Source organism: Carcharhinus amblyrhynchos, chromosome 10 (assembly GCF_965287045.1).
Source record: "Carcharhinus amblyrhynchos chromosome 10, sCarAmb.v2.hapA, whole genome shotgun sequence".
Classification (NCBI taxonomy): Eukaryota; Metazoa; Chordata; class Chondrichthyes; order Carcharhiniformes; family Carcharhinidae; genus Carcharhinus; species Carcharhinus amblyrhynchos.
In genome coordinates this window covers 47,129,942-47,142,251 of record NC_137333.1, presented here as the reverse complement: position 1 = coordinate 47,142,251, position 12,310 = coordinate 47,129,942, and the positions used below count along the sequence as shown (strand labels likewise).

The following is a 12,310-nucleotide window of genomic DNA, read 5'->3' as shown; positions in this document are numbered from 1 at the left end:
GCTAATACAGACTCGTGAAAGACAATATGCAATTAAAGACATTCTTTATTGACCAACACGCATTGGGAGAGAGACAGCCGGAGATTTCAACTTTTCTCTGACATTATAGTACATGTGTAAAACAGATATACATTTTTGAAGGTTCATTTCTCCCGCCCAACCTGCCATCCAAACTGGATGATCCAATTACATTAATACACATTATTTACCTTGGCCAATAGCACTCTACCTTCTAGCAGATTTGGGAATCCATTGGTAACCTTAGCTCAAATCCGGTAGATTAAAGGATCACCCTCTCCATCTGCTAACCATGGCAATGGAGAGGGAGTCATTTCATCCTGCCTGTTAGCTATCCCAATATCAGTAAAAGCTGAATACACCTTCACTGCAATTAGAAGCTAAATACCTCTATTCATTTTAAAACCTTGATAGCTTGCAGCTGCAAAGTCTCTTAAAGATAATAGAAAATATATTCTATATCTTATGTCTAGTTCTGCTTGTTTCCCATTATGCTTTGGGGCAGGCTGCATCTTGGCCAAAGTTTACAAGACATATGAAAATATATTTTACATCTATAAAATTCTCTACCAATGATTATATATGTGTCTATGCAGGCAGTGCCTTTGTATGATATATATATATGTGGTACTTTGTGATTCCTTATTGTATATACACATATATTTAAGGCACACTGTGAGCCCCATTTTAAACTAATCTTTGTTTTATATTCTTCAAAATCCTGGGGTTTTCTGTACCCCTTCTACATACCTAGAGGCACAAAGACAGCAGGTATATGGGAACATCACCACTTGGGATTTCCCTTCCAAGTTGCTCAATACCCTGACTTGGAAATATTTTACCTGTCCTTCACTGTCACAGGGTCAGAATCCTGGAACTCCCTCCATCGCAGCACTATGGTTGTATCTACACATATGGACTGCAGCAGCCACCTTCTGAAGTGCAATTAGGGATCACCAATAAATGCTTGCCTAGACAGTGATGTCCACATTCATTGAGTGAATAAAAAACAAACATACAAGTCCAGAAAGAACATGACAGACACCACAGAAAAATAAAATGCTATTCCACTCTAGGAATGAACAGAGTGCACATTCCCCTCAGAACGAACAGAACGAACCCACAGCATCTGAAGAAAGCAGGTTTGTTGTTAATGAAGATAAACACAACTTGAAGGAGCATAAAAAGTGAATCAAAGGAAATAGCCAAGAAACAAAGTACTGCTAACATTCCTCCAAACATGACAGACCAAGGTGTGGAAGAACTGTTAAGCCACAAGACCGTCTGAATTTATTAAGTCAGATGTTGAAACGTGGGAGCAGGGTTACCAAGTAAATTGTATTGTAATATTGGATAGGAGCAAAGTTTCCTTTATGGAAGAAGGGAGGATCTTGTTATGTGTCTGCATGCTGTTGTAATGTAAAGGTGCTCAGCAGAGCAAGGATGTACTAGAGAAAGCATTAGCCAAGGTATGATGTACAGTGTTGCATAATAAGGGACACGTGGAGAACATTCTTTAAAGCTGTCCACCTGCATGTCAGCAGCACCATATATGACGGAAACCTGGAACCTGTAAATAGTTACAGACTATCAATAAATGGTTCATGTTTAAATATATAAGTATCAGGATCTTGTCATTGGAAAATCTGAAGGACCCACATTACAACACTAGCCTGTCACCGTTTCAGTCGACAATGGAGTCAGCAGTGCCTGCATGCTGCCATCGTACAAGTGCACAGGAAGCGTGGAGCTGGCATGCTGCCTGCATCAAAAGAGGCTGCACAAGTGAATTCTGCATTACCATCCCACTTCCGTTTTCAGAAGCTGTTGTTGTTTTCGAATGCTTCCTGTCATTCCTCTGCTGGATTGTGGTGATATTTATTTTCTTACCTAATGTGCCAGGCCACACAACTGCTCTATGAATAGAGATGCTCAGATATGAGTAGTTAACGTATTTACATAAATTTCTTTTGTCACTTATTTTCACGAGTTTTGAAGTCATTTATTTCAAATGGTTGAACAAATGTATTAGAATAGTGGAAAAATAACATTTGACAAATAAAATAAGCATTCATATGTTAGTACTTCATGGTATTATTTCAAGAACTATATTTCATAGATTTTGGCTTTTATATAAGATTCCAGTGCAGCTTTGAAATTGCCAGTATCCATTTTTGCTTTTACTGTTTTTACATTTGTTTTACATTCAATAGCCAGCAGTGCAGCGGTTTTAACACAGTAAGACTGCAGGAGCCCTGTCACTCCCTTTATTAAACTGGAATGTGATGGAACTATTTTAACTGGTTTGAGTGCTGCGTTCTAATCCTATCGCTTTCTGGCCAGACAAAGCAGAGCTTTGCTTACACAAATTCACAGAACTGTGCTCATCAGCATCAAACTTAAATGATAGCAAAGAGCTATTGACATTCAGCTCTCTATTAACATTTAAGAATTAGTAATTAAGTTTAAGAATTCATAGGACTGCAGCTAGCGCAGAGCTGAAGGGAATGACGTTATCATTTTGAAATGGGTTTAAAATTTATGTTATATCTAATTTGGACTGAATCCACAGCAATTGCACTCTTTCTCATATATTGGTGGAAATGGACAGTGCATCTAGCTCCATTGCCTATATATTCATCATGCAAAGTTAACTGTTTAGTACACAACTACTTAAGTATCTTTGTACTGTGCATTGTATATGAGTATGCAGCTAAAAAGAAACTTGTACAATCTATTTAGCATTTTATTTCAGGATCTGTACAGTGGACTGGTCGGCCCTCTGGTAACCTGCCGTAAAGGAATACTCAATCAGAATGGCCTGCGGAAGGATGTTGATCGGGAATTTGCTTTATTGTTCATGGTTTATGACGAAAATGAATCCTGGTACTTCAACGACAACATCATCACTTACCTCCATGCAGACCCTGCTGCATTCGAGAAAACAGATGAGTTTGTAGAAAGCAATAAAATGCATGGTATGCGCACGTACTGATTGTCCATTCCTAAACTATTGGAGTCCTGCCTTCTTTTCCAAAATTCACTTACTAGAATTTTACCTTATTTTTCTTTCAGCAATTAATGGGAAGATCTATGGAAATCTTCATGGGCTGACAATGGTTAAAGGACAGAAGGTTGACTGGTATTTACTGGGTATGGGAAATGAAGTAGACATGCACACTGTTCATTTCCATGCCCAGAGTTTTATATATAGGGTAAGAGAGTTCAAGTAATATATTTCTGGAATTTTCTAAACTCTTCATACACCTGCAATTATTTATACATCAATTATTTGTAGTACATATACAGCAAAATCTTTATTACCTGGCATGCATGGGGAAGAGGTGGTGCCATTTAATGCAGAGTTCTACTTCCCAATAAGATACAATGCAATACCTGTAGCATGTGCTAATGTGCAAATATTTGGGATGTAAGGAACAGTATATTTTTGTACTTATAAATCTTCAACAGTACATTGAAATATAAATTAAAGTATATCATTATACAGTAGACAGGCACAATTTCTGAGTAACCCTACTTGGTTCCAGTTGATAAAGTGATGATTCATATTTGATCAGAAGTTCAAGTTAGCAGAGAATTCCAGTTGGTGGAGTTGGAGCATCGGATAACATAAAGGTTACTGTAGAAGTTTATGGTTTTGGAGATTGTGCACCTGGAAATAGCTCTATAAGGTCAAAGTTGTTTGATATGAAGATAATAATTTTGTACCTTTGGTATCTGAAGTCAAAATCCACAGTAATACCGTCTACTGCACTGTCAACTAAGATGTTAACTTGCCTGGATTTTTTTTGTTCAGTTTAATATTTCAGCCAATTGCTTTCTGGAGGTCTTTTTCTTAATTAAAACTTAGTAACAGGAGTGATTTTATTCTTTTTCATCATCCCTGCAATCCTCTCCTTTTTGTTCATTTTGTTTTTCCTTTAGTTAGATTCATAATTAAAAGTTATAACTGTACTTAAAGTGAATGGAATATATCTACTTCTACCCTATCAACACATGGAGCATTATCATTGACCAGAAACTGAATGAGACTAACCATGGAAATATTGTGTCCACAAGAGCAAATCAGAGGCTGGGAATTCTGTGATGAATAACTCACCTCCTGACTCCCCAGAGCCTGTCAACCATCTACAAGGCACAAATTAGGAGTGTGATTGAATACTGTCCAGTTGCCTAGATCAGTACAGCTCCAACAACACTCAAGAAGCTCAACAACATCCAAGACAAAGTAGCCTGCTTGACTGACATCCCATCCAACACCTTAGACATTCACTCCTTCCACCATTGGCATAGAGTAGCAGCAGTGTGTACCATCTACAACTTGCACTGCAGCAAATCACCAAAGCTTTTTCAACAATAACTTCCAACCCCTCGACCTCTACCACTGAGAAGGACAAGGGCAACAGGTGCATGGGGAACACCACCACCTGCAAGTTCCCCTCCAAGTCACTTATCATCTTGACTTGGAAATATATTACCGTTTCTTCACTGTTGCTGGGTCAAATAAGAACATAAAAACTAGGAGCAGGAGTAGGCCATTTGGCCCCTCAAGCCTGCTCTGCCAATCAGTAAGATCATGGCTGATCTTTTTGTGGACTCAGCTCCACTTACCCGCCTGCTCACCATAACCCTTAATTTCTTTATGTTCACAAATCTTTCTGTCTTTGCTTTAAAAGCATTCAATGAGGTAGCCTCCATTGCTTCACTTGGCAGGGAAGCAGTTGAAAGGAAACGCTGGAATTCCCTCCCTAATATCATTTGGGTGTACCTACACAACACGGATTGCAACTGTTCAAGAAGGTGCTCACCACAACCCTTCTCAAGGACAATCTGGGATGGGACAGATACCCAATTCCTGTGAAATATATATTTTTAAAATGCCCTGGAAAGCTAGCAACAGAAATGCTGGAATTTAAACCGATAAAACAGCTTCATTCACCTGTATTTAAATGTGTATGTGAAAGAGATAGTAGGCAAAACATTTTAATCAGCTAGCACAAAGAATAAACGTTGAAATGTAACCAGAAAGTGTTGGAAATAATCAACAAGTCTGGCAGCATATGTATAGGAAGAAACAAAGCTAATATTTCAGGTTGATGATGTTTCAGCAGAACTGGATAGATTTAGAGATGTAACAGGTTTGAAGCAAATACAAAGGCAGGAAAAAGACTGGGAAGGAAAGGACTAAAGGGAGGGGCCGATAGGGTAGGAGGCCAGGGAGATTAAATGAAAGAAAGGATGAAACTAGCTATCGGGGGATGGTAATGAGACAATTAAAGAAACAAAAGATGGGTCTAGAGAAGGTCAAAGTTAAAAGACAGCTCATGAAAACTCAGATTTGCTGACGACAGCAAGTACACTGAAACTAGAGTTGATGATAACTCGAATGCTGAAGTAATGAATTAGGGAATGAGGATGATTATCTCATGCATTGAAGATGAAAGAAATACAGGTGAAAGAGTGAGCATTTTAATAAATGCAATACACTTGGATCACAAGTTCCAATATTTATCAAGTATAATGACAATTGATAGCAGATTTTGCTTTGATTTGATTTTTTATTGTCACATTCTTTATTTATTCGTGATAAATGGGTGTTGATGGCTGGCCAACATTTATCATCCATCCCTAGTTGCCCTTAAGAAGGTGGTGATGAGCTGCCTTCTTGAATCGCTGCAGTCCATGTGCTGTGGGTTGACCCACAATGCCATTAGGGAGGGAATTCCAGGATTTTGACCCAGCAACTGTGAGGGGACGACAGTGTATTTCCAAGTCAGGATGGTGAGTGTCTTGAGGGGGAGCTTGCAGGTGGTGGTGTTCCCATATATCTGCTGCCCTTGTCCTTCTAGATGGAAGTGATCTTGGGTTTGAAAGGTACTGTTTAAGGATCTTCGGTGAATTGCTGCAGTGCATCTTTTAGATAGAACGCACTGCTGCTATTGGGATACAGTGAAAAATAGTGATTCTTGTACATTAGACAGTTAAAACATACTGTTCATAGAGTACACAGGGAGAAGGAAAGGAGAGGGTGCAGAATGTAGCGTCACAGTCTTAGCTAGGGTGTAGAGACAGATCAAATTAATGTCTGATGGCAGCAGGGAAGAAGTTGTTCTTAAGTCGGTATGTGATCTCAGATTTTTGTATCACGGTTACAATGGGGAAAGTTGAATTTAACATAAGGAAGAAGGTTGGACAATCAAGTAGAGAATGGAAGAAAAATTTAAGGAAGAACTTGGTATCAAGTAAGGTGCTGATACCTGGACACCGAGGAGAGGGGGGGGAAAGGTTTTGAGAAAGTTTTAAGATGTTGATTCAAAAATGCACAAAGTGGACAGTTAAGAAAAGTAATGAGGTGGTTAATAATGATACAAGAAGAATGTAGTTGTATGGCTGTTATCAGAAAAGGGCAGATTAATTAGAATGGGCGTAGAAACATTGGCTAGAATATTAGATTGAACATGCAGGTGCACACTCGACCTGAAACGCATGAGAAGATGTCAAATGCAGGAGCCAGAAAAATGGCCACTGACAATTAAATGTGCAACTAAGCCCATTAAGGAGCCAGTTGTTAGTGATTTTACATAGCTCATCTGCTTCTACAGTTGGTGAACCGCATATTGCGTCGGCTTCCAGCTCTGTTGATTGCATGCGCCCAACTTTCCCCATACTACTCATTGTGTCTTTGCCAATGACAAACAGTTGTCGAGCATAATTCCCACTTTCCGAATCTCAGTGCAGAATTTTACAGCCCCCAAGTGGGGCTGGGGAGGGAGTGGCTTTTAAATTCTGCCATTGTCATCCCTGCCATCAATCCGGCCACCCCCAACTGCCAACAACTTCACAGGAATGGGCACCTCAACTTAATTGAGAACCTTAAGTGGCCAATTCATGGACAGTTAAGGGCTCCTTCTTAGGCCAGCAAAGGAAGTTAGGGATGGTGGGGGCACCTAGCAGGTTAGCCTACTAAGGCCTTGGGTACAAAGTAGGGATCATCTTCCTCACAGGCCCTCTTCTGTGAACAGGGGTCCTTACCTATGGTCTGCCACTCCCCCACTCCCAGCTTGGCCTTTGCAACACCACCTCCATCCCCTTGCATTCCCCCCACTCTTCTCCCCTACACCCTCATTGCCTCCTCACTTGTCCCACTATGAGACCCAACCCCCCCATGATTTATTTGCATCCACGCCTCCCTGCACCTTGTTCTGCAGAATTTATTGTAGACCCAGTATTGGCCATCATGATAATGAAGAGGAGTTCTCCAGGGTCAGTCAACTACAGCAGAAGCTAAAGGCTGCTGTGAGATAATTGCTGATCAGAATGTAATTCTGTGTGATAAGGTTTCTGAATATGCACCTTAATACAGCTTAGTTAGCTAGGTTGTGCAAGCCCCACTCCTCGTTAGCACAGAAAAATCCTCAAGTGCATTTTCTACAGGGTAATAAAGTGCATTTTGTGTTGTGTTCTTTTAGATGAAAAATGACTACAGAGCAGACGTGTACGATCTCTTCCCTGGAACATTCCAGACCATAGAAATGGTTGCATCGAACCCTGGGACTTGGCTATTGCATTGCCATGTAACTGATCATATTCATGCTGGCATGGAAACAGTTTATACTATCCTGAATCATACAGGTAAAGTCACAACAAAAAGAAACACTGTTCTATTTGATTGTAAACAAACCAAGCTCATTTAAATTTGACATAGCTTTCAGGAGACGCCGTTTTGGAAATATAGCAATTGCAATACACATCAATCCAGTTCCAGGTCAATGGCTAGTAAACTGCCACACCAGCATGCATTTAGTAAAATCAAATGATCCTTAACACTAACCTTTACCTAAAACATGTAACAGAAAGAAAAACTCAGCAATGGCTAGTTCTAATTGTTCAGAACACTAATGCATGGTTTGCCCGAGGAGTTCTGTCCTCTGCATTGCATTGTCTGGAACTTTATATACTGCAGGTAGAAATTCAAATACAAAATTGTCACTGACACAATTTGTGGAGTTTGTGTTCAGCTGTGGAAAATCTCAGTTGCTTGTTGGGTTCCTAGTACAATGTTCTCAAATCACCAATTGCATTGTCACATTTACAGGATGTGAGATTTTTGTGATTGTCTTTGGTAGCACTCGGTCACTATGCCTTCGCAACAAAAACATTTTGCTGTATTGAAATGGTCCTTTCTAAAAAAAAAGGAATACAAAAGCCAACACTCACTTTGGTGTCAATAGAAACGCAAAAGAACTGCTTTGAAATCCATTGACTTTAAATATGCAAAATGTCACTTGAGCATATGTTTCATACAGATTTGCCAATAATTGCATCCCTTATAGTGGTATGTCATAACAAGGAATTCCTTTATTTGCTCACTGCTTTAATATAGAAGGGCAACACACAACTTAAACTTCTACTTGTATTGTCAGATTACAGTTAATGCTAATGTCTAAGAACCAGGTGGCCTGTGGTCGGTACTGGGGCCTCAGCTATTTACCATTTATATAGATGATCTGGAGGAGGGAACCGAGTGTAGGGTGTCGAAATTTGCTGATGACACCAAGATTGGGGGAAGGGCAAATTGTGCGGAGGGTGTGGAGAGTCTGCAGAAGGATCTAGATAGGCTGGGCGAATGGGCCAGGAAATGGCAAATGGAATTTAATGTTGGCAAGTGTGAGGTGGTCCACTTTGGTAGGAAGAATGGTAGGAAGGACTATTACTTACGTGGCGAAAAACTGCAGCAGGCGACGGTGCAGAGGGACCTCGGGGTCCTTGTGCATGAGTCGCAAAAACCCAGCTTGCAGGTGCAGCAGGTGGTCAGGAAGGCGAATGGGATGCTGGCCTTCATAGCGAGGGGGATTGAATATAAAAGTAGGGAGGCCTTGCTGCAGCTGTATAGGGCATTGGTGAGGCCGCAGCTGGAGTACTGTGTGCAGTTTTGGGCGCCGCACCTGCGCAAGGATATTTTGGCCTTGGAGGGAGTGCAGAGGAGGTTTACTAGACTGATACCGGAGTTGAGGGGGTTGAGCTATGAGGAGAGGCTGAATAAACTAGGCTTGTACTCGTTAGAGTTTAGAAGAATGAGGGGAGATCTCATTGAGACATATAAGATGATGAATGGGATGGATAGGATAGAGGTGGAGAGACTCTTCCCGCTCAAAAAAGTCCGTAGGACTAGGGGGCACAGCCTCAAGATAAAGGGGAGGCGGTTTAGAACGGAGTTGAGGAGGAACTTCTTCACTCAAAGGGTGGTGAATCTCTGGAATTCTCTGCCCGTTGAAGTGGTGGAGGCTGCCTCGCTAAATATTTTTAAGAAGCGGGTTGATGGGTTTTTGATAAGAGAGGGGATTAAGGGTTATGGGGAGAGGGCGGGAAAGTGAAACTGAGCCACGACAGATCAGCCATGATCTTATTGAATGGCGGGGCAGGCTCGAAGGGCTAGATGGCCTACTCCTGCTCCTATTTCTTATGTTCTTATGTTATGTGTGTGCAGAATAGTTGGTTGGAGAACTGGATGGACAACTTTTAAAATGTCACTTCTTTGTTTAACTTCACACCATCCCTTCCATTAGATCAACGTTAACCCATTCTGTTCGGCAGAAACAGTAGGATTTAAATTTCTGTTGGCCACTTTATCAGCTGTTCCCACTCCACCGCCATGTTTACTAGAGCCTTCCATTGGGTGGTCGAGGTGTTGGTCTCAGTTAGGCAGGAATGCCATGACTATGAAAATCTATTTGATGCAACTTCACTAGACAATAAAAGGAAATCTGTACCAACTGTATCTCATGGTATGGAGGATGAGGCCCCAAAAAGGTAAGTGAAACAAGATTTTTAATGTGGTCAAAATAATTAAGAATGCCCCTCTGGGTTCCACAAGAGTAATGTAGGCCACTGCATCTATGGTTCTTCTTCTTCCAGACCAATGGATGTGTGGATGGGGGATGAGAGGGATGGGTGAGTGGGCAGGTGGGAGTTGGGGGGATGGGTGAGTTAGTGAATGGGGGTTGGGGGGATGGGTAGGTAGGGGGTTGGGGGGATGAGAAGGTGTGTGGGTGCTGGTTGGGGATGAACAGGGGTTGGGGAGATGGGTGGGTGTGCGGGTGGGGGTCGGGAGATGGGTGTGTAGGTGGGGTGTTGGGGAATGGGTGGGTGTGCAGGTTGGGGGTTGGGGGATGAGTGGGTGTGTGGGTAGGGTTTGGAGGGATGGGTGGGTGTGCAGGGGTTGGGAAATGGGTGGGCGTGCGGTGGGTTTTGGGGGATGAGTGGGGGTTGGGGAATGGTGGAGGTAGGGGGGATGGGTGTGTGTGTGGGGGGGAGGTGTTGGGGGAAGGGTGGGGGTTGGGGAATGGATGGGTGGATGGGTGGGTGGAGTTGGGAAGACTGGGTGAGGGTTGGGGAATGCGTCGGTGTGCGGGTGGGAGTTGGGGGAATGGGTGAGTGTGTGGTTGGGAGTTGGAGGGATGGGTGGGGGTTGGGGAATGGGTGGGTGGGCAAGTGGTGGTTAGCGGTTGGTTGGGGGATGGGTAGGTGGGCAGGTGGTGGTTGGGGGGGTGAATGGGGGTTGTGGGATGGAGGGATTGGGAGGATGGGTGGGTGTGTGGGTGGGGGTTGAGATGTGCATGGGTGTGCAGGTGGGTGTTGAGGGGATGAGTGGATGTGCGGGTGGGTGTTTGGGGGGGATGGGTGGGTGTGCGGGTGTGAGTTTGGGGGAAGGGTGGGTGTGCAGGTGGGGGTTGGGTTAAGGGTGCGGGTTGGGGAATGGGTTGGTGGGTAGGGTGGGGGATGGTGGGTGGGGGTTGGGCAACGGGTGGGTACGCAGGTTGGGGTTGGGGATGGGAAGATGGTTGGGTGTGTGGGTGGGGTTTGGGGAGAATGGGTGGGTGTGTGGGTGGGAGTTTGGGGAGATGGGTGGGTAGGGTTTAGGGGGATGGGTGGATGTGTGGGTGGGGGATTGGGGGGGTGAGTGGGGATTTGGGGGGCTGGATGGGTAGGGGTTGGGAGGATAGTTGGGTGTGTGAGTAGCATGCCCCCTCCCCCCAGAAATCTTATTGGTGTGAAGCCAACATTCTCACCATGACCAGTTTGACTGGTGGACTAATGAGGGCCGAATGGGACACTCTGCCCCTCACGGTTTGGCCAATAGCTCCATCAGTCACGGCAGCACTAGAAAGACATCAGTGGCTACTGCCAGGACAGCTAAAAGAGAAAGGACCTGGAGCTGGTAAGGCCAGAGTCTTGAGCCAGGAGGTTTAGGGTAGGTTATGGATTGGGCCAGTGTGGTGGTGGTGGAGGTGATTTAGGGAAAGGAGCTGATAGAATGGGGAGGGGGTTCAACCTGGTGGGGGAAAAGGGGGAGCAGGTGGTGTCTTGCAATTGGCAAAGGCATGGGCAACATATTATCAGAATAAATTGCCCTGATATCAAGCGTAATTGACCCTTAATTATTCATTTAAATGTGGGATGTGGCCTGTCAATATTGCTACCTCCACACACCCCCTCTCCCGTATATGGAGTGAACTCAGGAATTGGCAGGAAGGTGACGGGATGGGCACCCATCCCATTTTATGTGCCCTCTTGCAGGAAGCAAGACTGCTATGGCATGTAAAATTAAACTAATTAAACTCTTAGTTGAAATTTTATCACAAAATTTTGTTTTGTAAAAAGTAACCAATTTAAAGTTAACCAATTAGCGTTCTCCCACAAATCAACAAATCCTTATATTCCCGTGAAGGCATTAAATTTTGCTCAATGTAAAAACTCCATTCCCTGATATCCCTTTTACAAACTTGTTTTGCCAGTTTATTTGCGGTAATTAAAATCTCCCATAATTATTAATCTATATCCTTTTCTCATTTGTGGTGTCTGTTGTAAAGTTTTCATGCAAGGTTTATTATGTTAATACATTGAGGTGTTTTCCAATGCACTTTTAATCTACCGTAGGTAGTGAAATGAGAATATATTTATTTATTAAAATGAAAACAGAAAATGCTGGAAAATCTCAGCAGGTCTGACAGCATCTGTGGAGAGAGAATAGAGCCAATGTTTCTAGTCAGGATGACCCTTCATCAGAACCTTTATTTATTTATTGATTATGTTTCCTCACAGACCATGCAAAGACCACTGTGGAAAATCTATTTGCAGATGCTACGAAAAATGGTATGTTTATGTAGTGGTATAGTGAGAAACATTTTTCATTGTATACATGGAGCAGCACAGTAGCACAGTGGATAGCACTGCTGCCTCACAGCTCCAGGGACCTGGGTTTGATTCCCAG

General features: G+C 42.9%; 1 protein-coding gene across 2 annotated transcripts in view; it reads left to right on the top strand.

Annotated features, from left to right (window-relative positions):
* Positions 1–12,310, top strand: part of LOC145348917 (ferroxidase HEPHL1-like) — a 98,572-nt gene that overhangs the window by 75,109 nt on the left and 11,153 nt on the right. For both annotated transcript variants that reach the window (XM_080196992.1, XM_080196991.1), the window contains exons 16-19: positions 2,774–2,996; positions 3,094–3,233; positions 7,509–7,671; positions 12,142–12,192. In XM_080196992.1, the coding sequence (XP_080053118.1) occupies positions 2,774–2,996; positions 3,094–3,233; positions 7,509–7,671; positions 12,142–12,192 (577 nt within the window). The remainder of the gene's footprint in view (positions 1–2,773; positions 2,997–3,093; positions 3,234–7,508; positions 7,672–12,141; positions 12,193–12,310) is intronic.